At 36.9% G+C, this 22,257-nt stretch overlaps 2 protein-coding genes across 3 annotated transcripts in view; both read right to left on the bottom strand.

The window, feature by feature from the left end:
- Window positions 1-367: 367 nt before the first annotated feature.
- On the bottom strand, window positions 368-15,759 carry LOC123509578 (leucine-rich repeat and WD repeat-containing protein 1-like). The gene is given in 13 exon segments (XM_045263952.1): window positions 368-942; window positions 1,278-1,404; window positions 1,406-1,439; window positions 2,265-2,365; window positions 3,358-3,522; window positions 4,298-4,412; window positions 4,415-4,513; window positions 5,339-5,568; window positions 6,680-6,822; window positions 7,221-7,376; window positions 8,456-8,524; window positions 9,555-9,696; window positions 15,466-15,759. Coding segments are annotated over 12 exon segments (1,452 nt in total). The 5' UTR covers window positions 9,564-9,696; window positions 15,466-15,759; the 3' UTR covers window positions 368-738.
- A 4,707-nt stretch (window positions 15,760-20,466) lies between these two features.
- LOC123509379 (UBA-like domain-containing protein 2-B) overlaps window positions 20,467-22,257 on the bottom strand; it is an 18,305-nt gene continuing 16,514 nt past the window's right edge. Inside the window, exon 5 of one of the 2 annotated variants that reach the window (XM_045263655.1) lies at window positions 20,467-21,098. In XM_045263655.1, the coding sequence (XP_045119590.1) occupies window positions 20,944-21,098 (155 nt within the window). In that variant the 3' untranslated portion in view covers window positions 20,467-20,943. The remainder of the gene's footprint in view (window positions 21,099-22,257) is intronic. The other variant, XM_045263663.1, reaches the window with a different exon arrangement.

The raw sequence follows: 22,257 nt of genomic DNA, 5'->3' as shown, positions 1-22,257 counted from the left end.
TGTTTCTCTTATTCTAAACATCCTACTCTTCTTCCTCTTTCTCTTCTTACTTCTTTTCTTCACTAAACACGAATATTTCTTTCTCGTATCTATTTTCTTTATCTAAAACACTACAATAATTTCTCCTCCTTTCTTTCTCTTATTCTAAAAATCACACTCTTCTTCTTTTTCCTCTTCTTTTCTTCCAATCTTCACTAAACACACATATTTTCTTGTATCTATTTTATCTACAACATTACAATCATTTTTCGTCCTTTTGTTTCTCTTATTCTAATCATCACATTTTTCTTCCTCTTCCTCTTTTCCTTTCCTTTCTTCCTTTCCTCATTAAACATTAGAGTCATTTCTATTCCTTTTCTCCATCTTATTCTAAACATCATTCTTTTTTCCTCTTTTCTTCCTTTCTTCACTAAACACACAAATATCTTTCTTGTATCTAATCAACATAATTTTTCTACTTTATCTAATGTCTTCACTAAACACACAAATATCTTTCTTGTATCTAATCAACATAATTTTTCTACTTTATCTAAAACATTAGTGTCATTTCTATTCCTTTCTCCATCTTATTCTAAACATCATTCTTTTTTTTTCCTTTTCCTTCTTCCTTTCTTCACTAAACACACACACACATCCTTTCTACAACTAAAAAACAATCCGTAATTTCACTCTATAAAAAAATATCACACACTCTTTATCTTTGAACTAAAAACTCCTATTATCTCTGTCTTTCTATATCTACTTCCCATCTCCTTTCTTCTCTTCTTTCTTCCCTGCCTCCTCTTCCTCCTCCTCCTCCTCCTCCTCCTCCTTCCCATGCCTCCAGATGCACACCATGTTGTTTGAAGTGACTGCCACAATGTGCTGGGCTCCATACGACACTGCACACTTGTCCACTACTATGTCATATGTGTCTAATCGCAGTTTCCTTGCTTTCTCCACCTGTGAGAGAGAGAGGTGGGGTATTAAAGGTGGTGGTGGTGGTGGTGGTGGTGGTACATACTTCTATAATGTGGAAGGTTAAATACAAAAAGAAATGTAAGAAAATAAGAAAAAAACAACACACACATACATATAAATAAATAAATAAACTGTACTTATGTCTACAATATGAGAAAAAATAAAGAAATGTAAAAAAAAATAAAAAAATGAAATGTTCAAACACACACACATATACATAAAAAAAAGAAAATGGCACATCATTCTATACCATCACAAGTAAAAGCAAGAAAACAAGAAAAACACACACACACACACACACACACACACACACACACCTCAGCGTCCTCCAGCTCGGGCCATTCCAGTATCTTGACAGGCTCCTGCTGTGCAATGGGTGACCCTCCAGTAAGGGGTGAACTGACCTTCCCCGTCACCAGGTCAGCCAGGTCATACACCCAGAGCGCCCTTGTCATCACCGCACACCAGCACACACGACCCTAAGGAGATTCACAATTTTGCTAGTGATAAGATGAAAATTGTGTTAATCTGTCACTAGAACCATCAAACTACCCTCAAAAACATGTATGACTGAAACATTAGGCTTTTAAAAATTGAGGTGATGTGGCCACTATTCTCAAAGGCCATAGAGATAACTAGCTTGGATTGGGTTGGGTTGGGTTGGGTTGGGTTGGGTTGGCTGGGCTGGGCTGGGCTGGGCTGGGCTGGGTTAGGTTAGGGTTGGGTTGGGTTAGGCTGGGTTAAGTTAGGATGGGTTGGGTTAGGCTGGGTTAAGTTAGGATGGGTTGGGTTGGGTTAGTTTAGGTTTAACACTGCAAACCACATAGTCATAATTTTTCTCCTTCAAAGTCCCTATTCAAAATCTTTCCCCTCAAAGTGCTTAGAATCTTTCCTCAAACTACCTTTTCAGAACTTTCCCCATCATTACCTTCACAAACCATTCCCCTCTTCAAAGTATCCAGTCAGACTTTCCCTTCAAAATACCCACTAAGAATACCCCAACCAGTACACCACCCCTTCATGCTGTCTTCAAAATAACTTCCCTCACCACTACTACTACTACTACTAAACTAACTCAGATCCACTTCCTCCTACTCAAATGTCTTACTATTCACTACTACAACCCTCAAAATACTTCCCTCACTACTATTACTACTCCTAAACTTACTCAGATCCACTAACTACTACTCAAACTCCCCATAACTCAAACTCCCCACAACACAAACTCCCCACAACTCAAACTTCCCACAAGTCAAACTCCCTGCCACTTTCAAAACACCTTCCCTCACTCCTCCCTAACTTACTGGGGTCCACTCCCATGTTCATGTAGTAGTTGTCAGTGTCACTCCACCTCAGGCTGACCATCATGTTGTTCTTCACCTCAGACTGGAGCTGTCCACGATTCCTGCCAGCAAGAGAGAGAGAGAGAGAGAGAGAGAGAGAGAGAGAGAGAGAGAGAGAGAGAGAGAGAGAGAGAGAGAGAGAGAGAGAGAGAGAGAGAGAGAGAGAGAGAGAGAGAGAGAGAGTCATGTTAGTTCACTTCTTATGGTTCTAGTGTTTTTTTTTATATTTTTGGCATGAGAGAGAGAGAGAGAGAGAGAGAGTGTGTGTGTGTGTGTGTGTGTGTGTGTGTGTGTGTGTGTGTGTGTGTGTGTGTGTGTCCAATTTTCCCCTCTTAATACTATTTCCTCCTGCCATAGAGAGACAGAGAGAGAGAGAGAAAAAAACATAATTCCCTGAAGACACACACACACACACACACACACACACACACACACCCAAGCAAACAACCCCACAAACTCACAAAAAAACCTTAATACCTTTAAAACCAGACACATAAGGCATCAGACCCTACAAGAAGGACAATATAAGGAATCAGAACCTTGAGAGGGAAAACATAAGGCAGGTAAAAGTTAATTAATCATGATGCAAGAAACACCTGGACCTGGAAATCATTAAGGGGTTGTTTTGTTTGTCGTTTTCTTTGCATGGTCTCTACCTCACCTTACCCACCTGAGAGTTTACATCCCTTACCTGTGAGGCTAATTACTTTTCAACCTCTTCAGTACTGGGATGTATTTTCAAAGAGTCTATGGAAGGTAGAAGATTAATGGCCAAAGTCTTCACTGTTTTAATCCCCCAAGTAAGTTTCTGAAGCTGTATAAAATCAAATAGTAACTAGAAAGAATATGGAAACACATCCTGGTACTGAAGGGGTTAATGGATTGGGGGAAAATGGACAAGGGCAATGAAAAATAAAAAGAATAGAGCCCACTTGATTGCCAGTTCCTTTAAAAGTTAGCCAAAATCTGGAAAAAAAAAAAAAAAAAATGTCTTGTGGATGAGATGATTAATGAGAGGAAGGAAGTACAAATAGGGGGCAAATTAGACACATACTTATTATATTTAGCAGCGTTGAGAGCCCGGCTGACTGAGAAGACGTAGATCTGGCCATGTAGAGCACACTTAGCTGCCAGAAGGTCATCTCTCAGCATGGCAATACTGTCCAGCACTGACCCATTGCCATCCACCTCAGGCAAGACAAACTCCATCCTCTCCAGCCTGTGAGAGAGAGAGAGAGAGAGAGAGAGAGAGAGAGAGAGAGAGAGAGAGAGAGAGAGAGAGAGAGAGAGAGAGAGAGAGAGAGAGAAGAGAAGAAGAGAAGAGAAGAGAAGAGAAGAGAAGAGAAGAGAAGAGAAGAGAAGAGAAGAGAAGAGAATGAGATGAAAAAAAAAAGAATGACAGAATGAGGGATAGAGAGAGAATGAAAGAAAAGAGAGAATGAGAGAAAAAGAATGAGAATGAGAAGGGATGAGAATAAAAAAAAATGTATATATAAACAAAACAAAAACTAAAATAACAACAAAATAAACCTAACCACCCCCAAAAAAAAAAAAAAATAAATAATAACAATAATAATAATAAAAAGGAGTAAATCTAACTTGATAAAATAAAGCCTCCACCATAATAATAATAATAATAATAATAATAATAATAATAATAATAATAATAATAATAATAATAAACCTTGCCTAACTTTAGTTAACCTTTCATTCTCCTCAATCAATTGGTGTTATTTTTGGTGTTGCTGGTGTGGTGTGGTGTTGTGGTGTGGTGTGGTGGTGAGGGAAAGGTGGAGGAAGGTCTGTCTAAGTGGAGGAGTGTGGAGGTAACTTGTGGAGAGAGATTTGGAGGGAAAAACATCAAGCTAGTTTTCATGATAATAATAATAATAATAATAATAATAATAATAATAATAATAATAATAATAATAATAATAATAATAATAATAATAAACCTAGCCTAACCTAACCTAACCTTTCATTCTCCTCCATACCTTTCATTCTCTTCTATCTTCTTGAGGTCCACCTTCCACGCATACAGGCCGCCGTCACAGCCAGCAATGAGTAGGTCGTGGGCGCAGGAGAAGGCCAGGTTGTACACGTCCCGGCCACCTGCGGGATGGTGAGGAGATGCACCTGGCTCACCTCGTAGCCTGGTAAGGTGGGCGTCCCAATGTCCCAAAGCTGTATCTGTCCATCCTCGTGCCCACCTGTTGTAGTAGTGGTAGTGGTAGTACAAAATAGAAGAAGAGATTATAATGAAAAGGAGTGAAGAGTAATGATACAAGACACCCTGACTCCAGAAACACATAAATGGACTATTTGCTCCATCACACAAGACACTAACTAACATCAGGGTGGCGTTCAACTACATGGATAAAAGTATGTTGAAAAAGATATTAACCACTATGATAAGACCCAAACTGGAATATGCAGCAGTAGTGTGGTCACCATACAGACAGAAGGACATCAGGAAACTAGATAGAATGCAAAGGACTGCTACAAAGATGGTGCCAGAAATAAAGACAGAAGGAGATGGAACCGCTAACTTTGAAGGCTAAACGGGAGAAATGAGAACTAGTAACGATGTATAAGATAGCAAACCATATGGAAAAGATAGACAGATAAGACCTGGTATCACTGACAGAGGATGGAGATAGACAGACAAGAGGATATTCCAAGATCATGAAAAGTCAGTGTTTGAGGAACATTAAGAAGTTTAGTTTTCCACACAGGACAGTGGACATCTGGAACGGATTGAGTGAAGAGTTAGCAACAGCAGAAAGTGTGCAGAAATTTAAGGAAATGTTGGATAAAAGTAGATATGGATACAGCTCACTATGAAACCCACTTGAACCCTTTAATTGCAGAACTAGGTAAATACACACACACACACACACACACACACACACACACACACACACACACACACACACACACACACACACACACACAGACAAACCCCAATACACACAATAATGCAAACACAGAATAACACAATAACACACACACACACACACACAGCAAACACCTACAAAACAACCAGGTGGCCTTCTTAGGGTGGAAGAGGAGGGCACACACCACCGCCGCTGCCTTGCTGGGAACGGTGCGGAACATTTGGTAGCACACACCAGCGTCAGGGTGGATGAGGAGGACTGTGGAACGAGCCCCAGCCGCTGCCAGTACATTGATGGTTTTCAGGCCCAGGTCATCAAGTGGAATGGTGGACCAGACTTGTGCGTAAAGGTTCTCCCCGGCCGTAGCACTGACAGAGAATAAAATAAATCCGATAGTAGATAGATAGATAGTTCTGCCCTGCTATAGCCCTGACAGAGAGAAAGAGAGATGTTTAATAAATAGATAATAGATAGATAAATGGTTCTCTCTTCTTGTAGTACTGAGAGAAAGATTAAAATAAGATAAAAATATAGATAGGTATTTCTTTCCTCTTGTAGACTTTGAGAGAGAGAGAGAGAGAGAGAGAGAGAGAGAGAGAGAGAGAGAGAGAGAGAGAGAGAGAGAGAGAGAGAGAGAGAGAGAGAGAGAGAGAGAGAGAGAGAGAGAGAGAGAGAGACTTGACACATAAAAATAAAAAGATTACTATTAAACTTACAAACGTACACCTGAAAACTAACATTAATGGAAGAAAACAACCTGGGAAAAAAGAAAGAAAAGGAGAAAAAGTGGAATTATCGAGACAAAACAAAGATAAACAACAAAAAAATAACAATTAAAAAAACAACTATTAACCAAAAAAATGAATAAATAAAAAAAAAAAATATATATATATATATTAGAAAGAAAATAAATAAAAACATTACAACAAAAACTAAAAAAAAAACTAATAAGCAAAAATAATAATAAATAAATAAATATATAAAACAAATAAAAAGAAAATTAAATCACACACACACACACACACACACACACACACACACACACACACACAAATGGCTACAAGAATGGTTCCAGAATTTGAAGGGATGACATATGAGGAGAGACTAAAGGCTATGGATCTACCAACCCTGGAACAGAGAAGGGAGAGAGAGAGGATCTGATACAGGTTTATAAATTCATCAACGGAATGGACCAAGTGGATAATGAGAAACTGATCCTGAGAGAAGAATATGACACTAGAAGCACAAGATAGCATAGTAAGAAGCTGAGGAAGGGAAGAAGTCTGAGAGATGTTAAAAAATATAGTTTCCCGCAAAGATGTGTTGAGACTTGGAACAGTTTGAGTGAGGAAGTGGTGTCAGCAAGAGTGTACATAACTTTAAAGAAAAATTGGATAAGTGTAGATATGGAGACGGGGCCACACCAGCGTAAAGCCCAGGCCCTGAAAACTACAACTAGGTAAATACACACATACATACGTTTTTGTGCTTCGATTGTATTTGAGCACCACTTCTCCGTCCAGCATGTTGATGAAACACACGGAGGAGCCGCCACACGTCGCCACAATGCTGGTGTTGCTGCCAGGTTTGCGTGTGTCCGGCTCAAAGGAACACTGCCAGATCTGAGGGGGGGCAGCGAGGGAGAGGGAGAGGGAGAGGGAGAAAGAGAGAGATATTTGTATTTTTGCTGTTTGTGGCTTGTATCAGTACCACACACACACACACACACACACACATGATAGATAGATAGATAGATAGATAGATAGACGGATGGATAGACAGATAGAGAGAAAGAGAAAAGGAAATGAGAAAAGAAGAAAAAATAAGAGAAAAGAAGGGAAGAGAAGACAGAAGGAGATTGAAAAAAAGGAAAAGGAAAAGGAAAAGGAAAAGGAAAAGGGAAAGAGAAGAGAAAGAGAACAAAAATGAGAACAAAATTAATAAACACAAAGACACACACACAAAAAAAACAACAAGAAAATGCACACACACACACACACACACACACACACACACACACCTGGGTCTGTACATCTGCTGGATCGTTGTTCTTTGAGTGAGTGCGGAGGAAGTACACAGGATGGAAGTCGCCTGATCCCTCCACCTTCTCCACTTTGGGCTCCCGCAGCTTGAAGGACGGATCAAAGCTGTAGTCCACCTTCCGCTGTGGTGCGCCCTGTGGTGGTGGTGGTGGTGGTAATAGTTGTAGTGGTAGTAATGGTGGTGGAGAAAGATAAAAAGGAAGAATTAGAGTAAGAATCAAAAGAAGAAGACAAAGAAGAAACAGATGGAGGAGGAAGAGGAGAAAATGAAGAATTGGAAGATGAGAAGCAGATGAAGGAGGAGGAGAAATATAAGAAGAAAAGAAATAGGAAAATGAGAAGAAGAAAAGGACAATGAAAAGAAAAGAAGAAGAAGAAAAGGAAAAAAATATTAGAAGAAAATGAGAAGAAAATAAAAAAGGAGGATGAAGAGAAAATGAAAGTAATGAAAAAAGAAGAAAAAAATAAGAAAAGAATGAAAAAAAGAAGTGATAATCATGAACAAAAAAAAAAAAAAATAAATAAATAAATAATAATAATAATAATAATTAAACTTGCTAATTATTAAGCAAGGAAAAAAATAAAGAAAATGTGTTATGAAGAAAATAGAAAATGGGAACAATAAAGGAAATATTAAAAATAAAGTGAATATTAATTAAAATGGAAGACGAACGCAAAAATATAAACAAACAAACAGAACCAACAAAACAGTCAAAATCATACTAAAATAAATAAATAAATAAATAAATAAATAATAACTAAAAGAAAATAAATAAAAGCAAAAAAATAGAAGTAAACAGATAAACAAACAAAACGTAACGAAAATAACAAGAGTAAAGATTAAAATTGATAAATATATGAATAAAATAAATAAATAAATAAATAAACAAAAACAATAAACAAAAACAACACAAAACAAATCACAACTCAAAAACAAAACAAGAAAAGAAAAAAGAAACAAAAATAAAGAAAATTAAAATATAAACGGTACAAAAAATTAAAACAAAAAACGTCAAATCAAAAAATGCAAGAAACACAAACAAAACTTAAAAAAAAAAGAGCAAAATAAACACAAATAAACAAAACAAAAATAAACAACACAAAACAAATAAAAAACAAGAAAAACGTGACAAAACAAACAAAAAACAATAAAAAGAAATAAAAACAACAAAATGGCAACCCACCGCCCGATACATACATTAACGGCACTCACTTTCCCTGCTGTCTTCTGCTTCTTGGTTCCCTTCGCCTTGTCTGCCATCTCACCCCTCCTCCGCACACCCTGCCGACACATTAGTACACACTCAATTAATTAACCTAACCTAACCAAACCATTCCCCACACACACACACACACACATGCACACAATTAAACTAACCTAACCCCTTCTTCACACTCTCTGCCAAGATGACGTGCATTAACACACACACACACACACACACACACACACACACACACACACACACACACACACACACACACCGCGTAGTGTAGTGGTTAGCACGCTCGACTCACAATCGAGAGGGCTGGGTTTGAGTCCCGATAAGCGGCGAGGCAAATGGGTGCGGTTGTTAATGTGTGGGGTGTGTTCACCTAGCAGTAAATAGGTACGGGATGTAACTGGAGGGGTTGTGGCCTCGCTTTCCCGGTGTGTGGAGTGTGTTGTGGTCTCAGTCCTACTCGAAGATCGGTCTATGAGCTCTAATGGGAAAGGCTGGCTGGGTGACCAGCAGGCGACCAAGGTGAATTACAAACATTATTAAAATAACTTAACCTAACCTAACGTAACCCCTTCTCCACACTTCCTACCAAAACAACACACACACACACACACACACACAAATTATTAATCCAATCTAACCCAACCAACACCCTGGCAACACAACACTCATTAGTACACACACAAATCATCAACGTACACTAAGCTAACAGTTAATTTTTATCCTAACCTAATCTAATCTTAATTTTATTCTAACTTAACCTATCCTAACCTTAAAATAACTTAACCTCAATTTTATCTTAACTTTACCTTAACTTTAAACTAACTTAGCGTAACTTTACCTAAACTTTAACTCAACCCAACCCAACCAACCTTTATCCCATCCTATCCTACGCTATCCTGTCCTATCCTAACCTAACTTAAAACAAGCACACACCACTGTCAACTTATAAACACACACGATTATACTACTACTACTACTACTACCACTACTACTACTACTTAATTTCCTTATACATTCTTCAATTCCTAACCTTAACTAACCTAACAAATATTCACACACACACACACACACACACACACACAAAATTACTTGTGACATTATGACGATGTTTTCGTTCTTCTTCCCTTTTTCCTTCCTTTCCTTGTTTTCCCTTCACTGTTTTCTTTTCTTTCCTTGTTTCCTTTCCTGCTTTCTTCCTTGTCTTTTTCTTTTCTTATCCTTCTCAGTGAGGCTGGGAAGAGGAGGAGGAGGAGGAGAAAAAGGAGGAAGAGGAGATGGTAAAATTAATCAGGTTTTCCAGTCTTTCTCTCTCTCTCTCTCTCTCTCTCTCTCTTGTTGTTCTTTAGACTCAAAAATGAATGTTTTTTTTTTAAGTGTGTGTGTGTGTGTGTGTGTGTGTGTGTGTGTGTGTGTGTGTGTGTGTGTGTGTGTGTGTGTGTGTGTGTGTGTGTGTGTGTTTAATCACCCAGCTTACTTCCTTATATGCAGAGTTAAGCTGTGTGTGTGTGTGTGTGTCTCCCTCTCCCTCTCTCTCTCTCTCTGCCTCTCTCTCTCTCCTTTCTCTCTATGTCATCAATAATGCCCAAGTATTGACAGACACACACCAAGAGCCATGACATTTTGAAGCCAAAGGTTGCCTAATGTTTCCTGCTGCTTGAAATGTACACAGGAAAGATTGAAAGGAAAATAGAAAATGAGAGATTGAAAAGAAAACAGGAAGAGAGGAAGGGAAGATAGGGAAGAGGGAAAAGACAGGAAAGGAGAGAGAAGAGGAAAAGATAAGAAAGGGAGAGATGAGGAGGAGGAAAAGATGAGGAAAAGGAGAGGAAAGATTATGAGGAAAAAGATGAAGAAATGTTGAGAAGGAAAGAATGAGAAAGGGAAAATAAGGAGGAAAAGATAAGGAAGAGAAGATAAGGAAAAAGATAAAGAGGAAATGATGAGGAAGAAATGTTGGAGGAAAAGATGAAGGAAAAGATTAGGAGGAAAAGATGATGAGGGAGGAAAGTTCAAAAAAGATAGTGGGGATGAGGGGAAAATAGGAGGAAAGGGAAGAGGGGAAAAGATGAGGACGGGGGAAGAAGTAAAAAGATGAAGAAGAGGAAGAAGAAAAGAGATGAAGAGGAAGAAGAAGGGAAAGATAGAGGGGGGAGAGGGGGAGAGGAAAAAGATGAAGAGGGAAGTGGAGAGAAAAGATGAAGAGAAAAAAAGAAAGGTAGAAAGAAGAGGAAAAGAAGACAAGAGTGATAATATAAGGTTATTTTCTTTGTTTGGTGGGAAAAGTAGTAGTAGTAGTAGTAGTAGTAGTAGTAGTAGTAGTAGTAGTAGTAGTAGTGGTGGTGGTGGTGGTGGTGGTGGTGGTGGTGGTGGTGGTGGTGGTGGTGTAAATATATTGATATAAAAATAGATAAATGAGTAAATAAATGATAAGCACACACACACACACACACACACACACACACACACACACACACACACACACACACATGAATAAATAAATAAATACACACAGACATACAAATAAATAAATAAATAAATATACAAACAAATAAACAAACAAATAAATAAATAGTTTGGTGAATTTCCTGCCATACTCAATAAACATAAACAAACAAACAAAACATTAGCATTAATCCCTTCAGTACCAGGACACATCTCCAAATTCATTTTGGTGACTATTTGGTGACTTTATACAACTTCAGAAACTCATGTGGAGGATTGAAATAGTGAAGACTGTAGCCATTAATCTTTCACCTCCATAGACCCTTCCTAATGTCAATAAAATGGTCTAATGGTACACAAATTTCAAGGTAAAAATGAGTCCCAGTTAAAATAGTGAAGACTGGCTATTAATCTTCTGACCTCCACAGACCCTTCCAAATGTCAATAATGGTCTAATGGTACACAAATCTCAAGGTAAAATTGTGCCCCAGTATTGAGCGGATAAAAAGGTTGACACATAGTGCTTTGGGAAACCTATTGTTTGAGAATGATCAATAATTATACTTTGTACAGCACTGTCCTAATATAGACATCCCTCCAGCTCTCCTTATTTTCCAGCTCCCCTTCACAGCTCTTCCACTCAGCTGACGAGATGAGGGAATGAAAATACAACCAAAACTAACCAAAACTTTAACCTAACCTAACCTAACCTAACCCAACCTAACCACAATACTGATTAAAAGTGCTCTGTGGAAGACATATCAGTAGTGTGTGTCACCTCAACTATATATAAAAAAAATAAATAAATAAAATAAAAAATAGGTTACATTAGCTAGGTTAGGTTACATTTGGGGTTGGGTTAGGCTTGATAAAAATTAGGTTAGCATTTGAAATTTGTGTTGTGTTAGTTTCAGTTAGGTTAGGTTGGGTTGGATTGGGTTGTGTGTGTGCGTTGTGTTAGGTTACGTTAGGTTAGGTTGAGTTGGGTTGGGTTAAGTTGGGTTAGGTTAGGTTAGGTTGAGTTGAGTTGAGTTGAGTTGAGTTGAGTTGGGTTGGGTTGGGTTGGCTTGGGTTGGGTTGGGTTGGGTTGGGTTGGGTTGGGTTGGGTTGGGTTAGATTAAGTTAGGTTGGGTTAGTTTTAGTTGGATTCAAATTACTGTTGCATTATTTCTCATCATGGGCAGAACTTACATTTTTTTCATGACCCTGGGTATTAGTTTTGATGGCTTATGAAACATGACCCTGGGTATTAGTTTTGATGGCTTATGAAAACAGTGTAAGTTGCAGCCATGTAAGAGATGGCATAAGACTGGCGGCAGGTACAGCTTAAATTCGTAACCCAGACAGTGTTATATTAGTTTTGGTTAGGTTAGGTTAGGTTCAAATTAGACTTACATTAGTTCTGGTTATCATACTTTCACTGCTTCATCATGTTAGTCAAGTAAAAGAGCTATGAAGGGGGAGCTGGGAAATAAGGACAGCTGGAGGGATGACTATATTAGGACAGTGCTCTCTATACCTTACCAAATGCTGTATAAGGTGCACTAACCAGTCATTGCTTACTCAACACTATTGCACATCAACACCAGGTGGCATAGTGGATAATGTGGTGGTAGTGGGATCAGGCAGATGTTCACGCTTAAGTTCAAATCCCACCACGTACCACTTTGAAGCTATGTCATTTGTGGAGTGGTTTAAAGTTAGCTACAAGCCACCATGATGCACAGGTTCCAGGTGGTGACACTAAAGATGCACTTGGGTGGTGATAAGGGCCTAATATCCTCACCACTAGAAATAAAATTGCCTGCGCCACTAATGGGTGGAAGGTGAACAGCGCTTCCCACATATACTCTTCAAATATGCCTACAGGTACTATAGCCAAAAAAAAATAATAAATAAATAAATTAGAAAAAAAAAATAATAAAATAAAATAAATAAATAAATAAATAAATAAATACTCTGGATCACCCTTAGCTCTATCGACTTTTTTGTTTGTTTATTTTGTGCTACACTTTCACTAAGCAAGGAAGCCGACCAGGTAAGTCAACCAAAACTAAAACTGAACCTAACCTAATGTGCCAACCAGGATGGTGCCCCACATACAGCATTTGGATAAGTATAGAGAGCACTGTCCTAATAAAGTCATCCCTCCAGCTCTCCTTATTTTTCAGCTCTTTTATTCAGCTGACAGGACAAAGGAATGGAAATAGAAGCAAAATGAACCAACCCAAATTGAACCTACCCTAACCTAACCAAAACTAATGTAACACTGTATGTCGACCGAACCTAAACTGAACCTAACCTAATGTGCCAACGTAAAACTTAAACTGACCTATTGTGCCCACCAGGTATGTCAACCAAACCTAACCTAATGTACTGCAGAAATTTTCCTCACAAAATTGCTGTATCCTAATCATGGCACTGTCCTAATATAGGCATCCCTCCAGCTGTCCTTGTTTCCTGGCTTCCCCTTGCAGTTCTTTTACTCAGCTGATGGGATGTGGGGATGAAAATAAGATAGGCCACACTAATTCTCTCTCTAACCTAACCTAACCTAACCTAACCTAACCTAACCCTGTCCCTGTCTTTTGGCTAATTCTTTACTAATCCTTAAGGGAGCCAGCATTTCAAGTAAGCATTTTTCTTTTATTAATCATTTGTTACCCTTGACTGGTTTCCCTCTTGCATATATAAAAAACAAATAAATAAATAAATAAAAATAAAAAATAAATAAATAAATGACCTAACCTCACTTAACCTAACTTTAACCTAACCTAGTTAAAGTGAAATGCATCACTAATATGTCTTTATTTATTTATTTATTTATTTTTTATATATACCATGTGGACTTTTCATGGGAAATTTCTGCGCTAAAGGGGATACTTTTGTGGTACCTCCTACCTCGAAGCCCACCCGCTAGGAAACTGTTGCTAAGAGTGAGGAAGCCCTACCTACACTCGGACCGTGGACAGGATTCGAACCTGTGCGCTTGGAGACCCCTCGGACCCCAAAGCATGCATGGTTCCACTGTACCACGGCGGAATCTTAGAACCTTCTGACCAATAGCGTGTTTAGGTTAGGTTAGGTTGGTTATTCTATTGTCATCCCCACATCCCGTCAGCTGAGTGAAGGAGCTGCAAAGGGAAGCCAGGAAACAAGGACTGTTGGAGGGATATCTATATTAGGACAGTGCCATAACCTTACCTAAAATGTAAGAGAAAATAATAAGAATAGAGTAATCACATAGAAAAAAAAAAAAGAAAATAAATCACACAATAGAAAATTACGTTACATAAATCTTCTTTATTTCCACCACCCAAGAAAACCCCATTAAATAATCTCTTTCCTGGGCACTAAACCTCCCCATTTAAAAGACACATTTCACTCAACCTCCCCATTAAAAACCTCATTTCACTGAACCTCCATTAAAAACCCCATTTCACTGAACCTCCATTTCCAAACCTCCATTAAGAACCCCATTTCACTGAACCTCCATTAAAAACACCATTTCACTGAACCTCCATTAAAAACACGATTTCACTAAACCTCCATTAAAAAACCCATTTCACTGAACCTCCATTAAGAACCTCATTTCACTGAACCTCCATTAAAAAACCCATTTCACTGAACCTTCATTAAAAACACCATATCACCAAACCTCCATTAAAAACCCCATTTCACTGAACCTCCATTAAAAACACCATTTCACTGAACCTCCATTAAAAACACCATTTTACTGAACCTCCATTAAAAACACCATTTTACTGAACCTCCATTAAAAACCTCATTCTCCTTTATATTAACTAAAACCACAATAATGAAAATGTAACCAAATGAATGAAAATTTTCCCAAAAGTCATGAAAACCTAACCAAACAGGACAATTAACCACCAAACCCACCACAAATGTATCCAAACAACCTCAAACCACATTTCATCCACCTACATGAAAAATACCTCAAAAAAACAAACTTCTACACAACAAACACACAGTATGGAAAACACACTAAATCACACAAAAACCACTAAACACACCTTCACCTACACTCACCACAGGCAGAAACTTGAATAGAAGTAGAACAAACACAGGAAAAATTGAGATAAGACAGGATAAGGACAACACAGTATAAAGGTGACACAGAATACAGGATCAAAATTACCACAGAATACAGAAGACACATTAAATCATACTGATACAGGATTAAAATTAACACAGGATACAGAAGACACATTAAATCATAAATACACCTTGGAATATACTCAGGAGGCAGAAAAATTGAAAAAAAAAGAGGATAGGTAAGAGAATAAATATAGATGACACAGGATACAGGATAGAAATACACATAGGATACATAAAAAAACACTAAATCCTACAAAAACCCACAAAATACACCTTAGAATATACTCCGACGCAGAAAATTGGAGAAAAAATTGAACATGATAGATAACGCATGATATATCAAGATAATACACGATAAAGAATAAGAAAATAACAAAAGACAGAGAAAACACATTAAATCATACGTAAAAACACAAATTAAACCTTCAAATATACTCACCAGAGGCAGAAAATAGACAAAAAATAGAAGCAGGGGAGTGGATCAGCTGACTAGTGCCGCCTCACCAAAAATGTAAACAAACTCTCCACTCTCAAATAAATCAAATAAAAAAATATATAAGCCTACCAGATCGTCCCAGGCCTATAGGGATGTTCTGTAGGTTAATTGGCTCACTACTGTGTCACTGGTTGCTATGGCGGAGGCGAGATAAGGAAGATAAGGAGGTTTTAAAAGGGTGCCACTTGCTGTCTCTCTCCTCCTCTTTCCTTTCCGCGTGGTAATTTTTGGCGCCAAATTTGAGCTTCTAAACATGCCGACATTTTCACTTGTATCTTATTCCGTTTATTTACTGTGATGGTTTTGCTATTTTTGTGTATTTATTTTACTTTTTTGATGGATTAGTATTTAAATTTTTCTTTCATTTTTGTTATTTGTTCTTTTCTTCCATTTATCGCCATTTCGTGCGATTTTCAGTTTCGCAAAGTTAATCCAGAATATGAATTTCTAAACATGACGACATTTCCACATGTATTATTTTCTTATTTACTGTGATTATTTTTTACTATTTTTGTGTATCTATTTTACTTTATTGATGGAATTGCACATATTTTTTTTTATCCTTGTTCTTCCTTTATTTTCTATAGTTTCTTGATGTTTCGCGCTATTCAGCAGTTATGTAAAGGCGGGTTCACACGTGCCAATTTGCGACTGATATTTTACGTACGTAGAGTTTGCGATTTACAATCAGTGCCTTATAGTGACTGCAGAAAGCAGTCGCAAAACAAGACCAACATGTTAAATTGGCCTTGCTAGTCGGTTTGCGATTTTACGTAGTGACGTACGTCACCGAGTAGCTAAGTTTTGAAAATGTGGTTTGCAGAGATGTCAGAGTTGGTGAGGGAAAAAGAACACATATCTGGTACTACAGAAGTGAATCATACAGTAAAAAAGCTTGCGCGCAAATCGTCGTTGGACGAAGTAGCTGCCACTCTGCACGCAGTGTTTCCCTCAGTGCAGGGTGTTGTTGCAGGTGAGGATTGAAGACTTGTCAGGATTTCATTTGATCGCAATCGTGCATACTCTTATTAAGATTAACAATTTCTTTATGAGAAAAGTAAGCAAATTCAGAGTGTGGTAGCCACTCCTTTCTTTCCTTCTACTTAGCCAGGGACGTATCCACGGACACTTTCTTTTCTGTTGACTCTTCCGGTACGCCAAAAGAAGAGCAACCACCGCTTCACCATCGTCACTGGAGGAAGACATCTTGGCGGGGAGCTGTTTGTTTACACTCACTTCCCGCCAAGGCGCAAACTGGTCGATGCTTCCAGTCGCTACGTCTGACACTTTCCGACTAGAAAAGATGAATCGGAAACACTACGTACGTGAAATATCAGTAGCAAATTGGCACGTGTGAACCCGCCTTAAGTTAATCCAGAGAGAGAGAGAGAGAGAGAGAGAGAGAGAGAGAGAGAGAGAGAGAGAGACATACAAAAACCACAATTCTTGAAGGTAATAAAGCAAAAAAACAAGTGTTCAAATCCATTTATTCCTAGTAGTATGTCTATCATACATATATATACATGACAGAAAGGAAAGCAACATACACTGACAGACACAGACAGACAGACGGACTGATTGGTGGGGCTGTGGGGGTGGGGGAGACCAGAGGCAGCAGAGGGTGGTGGGTCAAAGTAAAATCTCTTAAATAAATTGTCTGGTATTCTAACTTCTTTTTCTTCATTAACTTTTACACCTACATATGTTTTCGTTTTTCTTTTTTTTCTGGTTGTTTGTCTAAATTGTCACAAATACTTAGACATATCTCATTTTCTCTTGTTCACTTCTCAAACACATTTTCGCAAATATTTACATAGTTTATTAAATATACGTTTGTCTAGAAATTGTCAAAAACACATTCAAACATCATTCTGTATTCATTATCTTCTATTCATTTTCATCGAGTCTGGATCACTTCAACATTTGTATTAGTGAGTCTGTTAAGTTTACAAGGCATTTCTCTATAAACTGCCAAAAAGATTCAAACATCATTTCTTTCATTAATCTTTCAATAAAACATTCACCTTTTTCTTTCTGGCAAACTGAATTCTTTTAACATTGATGTTTTGAGTTCCATAAGTTAACTGCATTTCTCTATAAATTGTCAAAAAGATTCCAATATTATCATTACTTTCATTAATCTCTCAAAAAAACATTCGTCCTTTTCTTTTCCTTTTGATGAGGTTTGCATTCTTCAAACATTGATATTCTTGAGTTTTGTAAATTAACATAACATTTCTCTATAAATTGTCAAAACACTGAACATTATCATTTCCTTCATCAACATTTCAATAAAACATTCAGCTTTTTTTCTTTTGGCAAACTGAATTTTTTTAACATTAATATCCTTAAGTTTCATATATTAACACATTTCTCAATAAACTGTCAAAACATTCCTCATTTTCTTCATTAACCTTTCTTTTGACGAACTTTGCATTATCTTACATTGATATTTTTGAGTTCCGAACATTAACACATTTCTCTACGAAGTCAAAAACATTCAAACATTTATAATTTTCTTCATTAATTTCTCAATAAAACATTTACCTTTTCTTTTGATGACCTTTGTATTATCTTAACATTGATATTTTTGAGTTCTGAACATTAACACATTTCTCTATGAAGTCAAAAACATTCAAACATTTATCATTTTCTTCATTAACTTAACAAAACATTCACCTTTTCTTTTTGGCAAACATTTCTTTCTTTGTTATTCTTGAGTTCCATAAATTAATTAACATTTCTCTACAAACTAAATGGCAAAAAGAACAAACATAAACATTGCAACATTCCTGCATTCACACGCTAAGTTTGGACTCGTTAAACATTCATATCGTCTAATCGTCCATTAAAACATTTGTCTATAAAGTGATAAATTGTCAGGACATTTAATTAAACATTTCTTCATTTAAATATACACATCTTCATCCACATCTGCATCCAACACATTAATTCTTGTACAGCTTTGGCATTTTTTTTTACATAATTACATACATTGAGCTTATTTGGTTAACATTTCTTCAGTAATCAAACTTCCTATTATCAAAACTTCCTTCATTCACCTCAAACACATTCAAACATTATTCAATCAAAACTTCTAACACATTCATTCATTCTTCCTTCATTTAAATATTCTTTATAAAAACTTCCTTCATTCTTCTATTATAACTTCCTTCATTCAAATATTCTTCTATCAAAATTTCCAGCACATTTATTTTATTCCTCTAACATTACTTAATTCATTCTTGTATCAAAACTTCCTTCATTCTTCCATCATAACTTCCTTTGTTCACTTCAAATATACATTTAAACATTCTTCTATCAAAACTTCCATTGTTCCTTCACAATGACCAAACCAACACAACATTTCTACACATCAAAAATCACATTCTATTCAACATTTCTCTTCTCACTTCTAACACTCAGCATTCTTCTCTTAAACTAAACCACTAAACATTTTCTTTCTTTCTCTTTTACTTCATTTAATCCATTCAGTACCATGACATGTTTCCCTTTTCATTCTGGCGACTATTTTGTGATTTTATACAGCTTCAGAAACTTATGTGGGGTGTTAAAATAGTGAAGACTGTAGCTATTAATCTTCTGACCTCCATAGACCCTTCCTAATGTCAATAAAATAGTCTAATGGTACACAAATATCAAGGTAAAAATGTGTCCCAGTACTGAAGGGGTTAAAATTGTAAATATTTTCTTTTCTGAAATTTCTTTACAGTCAAAACTTTTCTTTCTCTTTTTCTTACAGCATTTAAAACTGTTCACATCCTTTCCTAACATTTCTTTACAATCAAAACATCTTATTGGATTTTCTTACAGCATTTAAAACTCTTCACATCTGTACAGCCACTTCCTTTGAGCATTATCTTAGTACAGACACAAATTTGCCATAACATCAATTTCTCTCATTAATTAGATTCAAACCCTTTCTTTCTTAACTTCAATAACCTTTCAAACACTCCAACTTCTTCAATAACTTCATAAAAACAGTCTGGTGTTATCTTATAATACACAAAACTTCCCATAACATCATTTCTCTTTCATTAATAAGATTCAAGACCTTTTTTTAACTTTCACAATCTTTCAAACACTCAAACTTCTTGAATAACTTCAAAATAAAGTTTGGTTTTATCTTATCACACACAAATTCACTATAACATTTTTCTTTCATTAATTAGGATCAAGGAGGAGGAAGAGGAGGAGAATGCAAGGAAGAGGAAGAGATGCATGGAAGACTAGGAAGAGGAAGAGATGTAAGGATGACAAGGAAGAGGAGATGCAAGGAAGACAATGAAGAGGAAGAGATGCAAGGAAGACTAGGAAGATAAGGAAGAGGAGAAGAAAGGAAGATAAGGAAGAGGAAATGCAAGGAAGACAAGGAGATGCAAGGAAGACAATAAAGAGGAGAAGAAAGGAAGATAAGGAAGAGGAAGAGAAATCCTTCTCCTCTTTACCTTTTCCATTTCTGTCAATATTTTCTCTCTTTCTCTTTCTCTACGTAATATATTTCTCTCTTTCTCTTTCTCTACATAATACTGAGTTATATATTGCATTTGTTTTATGGTGCTCTCTCTCTCTCTCTCTCTCTCTCTCTCTCTCTCAACAGAAGAAAGAAGAAAAACAAGTATAATTATATCTTAAATTAAATACATTAATAAATAAACAAATAAATAAATAAATCTTTCTTTAGATTGAAGATAAACTAAAAAAAAGAAAGAAAAGTTAGTGAAATCTTTAAAAATATTGTTCATCTTAATATTTTTCTTCTTTATTTTCTTTTCTAATTCAATTTCCTCTTTGTAATAAAAAAAAGTAATTAATTTGTCTATTTTCTAAACTATCATTATTTTTTGGTTTATTATTATTATCATTATCTTTTATTTTCTTTCTAGCTTTCTTTCTTTCTTTGTTGTTATCATCATTATTTCTTCCTTTATATCATCCAAGCTCTCTCTCTCTCTCTCTCTCTGTTTCCTTATCTCTGAGGTAGACAAAATATACACACATACACACAATACATAGCGTGTGCGTGTGTGTGTATGTGTGTGTGCGTGTGGGGTACAGGATTGGTACACATGGTTACTTACATAGATGCACATGCACATACATACACACACACACACACAAATGCACACACATGCACACAAAAGAGAGAGAGAGGTAAACTTTTTGTATATTATGAAAACTTTACACACACACACACACACACACACACACACACACTAGACAAAATAAACAAACAGTAACAAACCAAAACAAACACACACACACACACACACACACACACGACAACAACCACCACCGCCACCACTACCTCTGTCATTAAAAAAAGAGAAAAGGAAAAGAAAAAAAAGAAGAGGAAAAAGAAGAAAAAAGGGAAAAAAATAAAGCATAATTAAACAAAGCTTATCTCTGCATTACATTTAAGTTGTTTGTCATGATCTGTCTGGGCTGGGAGGAAGGGGGGTGCTGGAGTGGGGGTAAGGGGGGCTGTAGAGGTGGGAGGGGGTGTTGGAGGGGCGCCCCAGACTGGCCCAGCGGAGGAGGGGGGGAGAAGCCACCTGGAAAGAGAAAAAGGGGCAACAGGTCAGATTTTAGTTCATTTATTAGTTAGTTTATCATTATTATTATTTTTTTTTTTTCATTCTGCTAACCCTTTCAGTACTGGGACGCATTTTTACCGTGAGTTTGTGTACGATCAGACCGTTTTATTGACATTAGGAAGGGTCTATGGAGGTCTGAAGATTAATAGCAAGAGTCTTCACCATTTTAATCCCACACATGAGTTTCTGAAGCTGTATAAAATCACCAAATAGTCACCAGAATGAATATGGAAACACGTCATGCTACTGAAGGGATTAACAAGAAAAACTCACGAGAACCAGGCAAATCATCTCTGTGGTCTTTGAAAATGGCTGTGATGAGACCAAAGCATTCATGAGCCTTTTGCCTGAATTTAGAAATGTCTTGCTCTCTCACCACGACAGATTTCCAAGGCCACAGAAACGAGTAGCTGGGTTCAAGACAGTTTCTCCTTATAATAATCTTGAAATCTTGCCACTGCATCACCAGAACCATAAAAATACCCTTAACCCCTTCCATACTCATTCTGGTGACTATTTGGTGATTTTATACAGCTTCAGAAACTCATGTGGGGATTAAAATAGTAAAAACTGTGGCCATGAATCTTCTGACCTCCATAGACCCTTTGTAATGTCAATAAAATGGTTTAATTGTACACAAATTTCAGGGTGAAAATGTGTCCCAGTGTTGAAGGGTTAAAATAATGAAGACTGTGGCCATTAATCTTCTGACCTACATAGACTCTTCCTAATGTCAATACAATGGTCTAATCATACCCAAAACTCAAAGTAGAAATGTGTCTCAGTTCTAAAGGAGTTAAAAACATTCTATTAAAACCTTTGGAAAGTAATATTGGTAAGAGCAAAGCATTTAACCCCTTCAGTACATTCTTACATTCTTACCTTGAGATTTGTGTACCATTAGACCATTTTATTTGACATTAGGAAGGATCTATGGTGGTCAGAAGATTAATGGCCACAGTCTTCACTATTTTAACCACTTCAGTACTAGGAGACATTCTTACCTTGAGATTTGTGTACCATTAGACCATTTTATTGACATTAGGAAAGGATCTATGGAGGTCAGAAGATTAATGACCACAGTCTTCACTATTTTAATCCTTACAGTACTGGGACA

This window comes from Portunus trituberculatus, chromosome 3 (genome assembly GCF_017591435.1).
Source record: "Portunus trituberculatus isolate SZX2019 chromosome 3, ASM1759143v1, whole genome shotgun sequence".
NCBI lineage: Eukaryota > Metazoa > Arthropoda > Malacostraca > Decapoda > Portunidae > Portunus > Portunus trituberculatus.
This window is presented reverse-complemented; position numbering and strand designations above follow the sequence as displayed.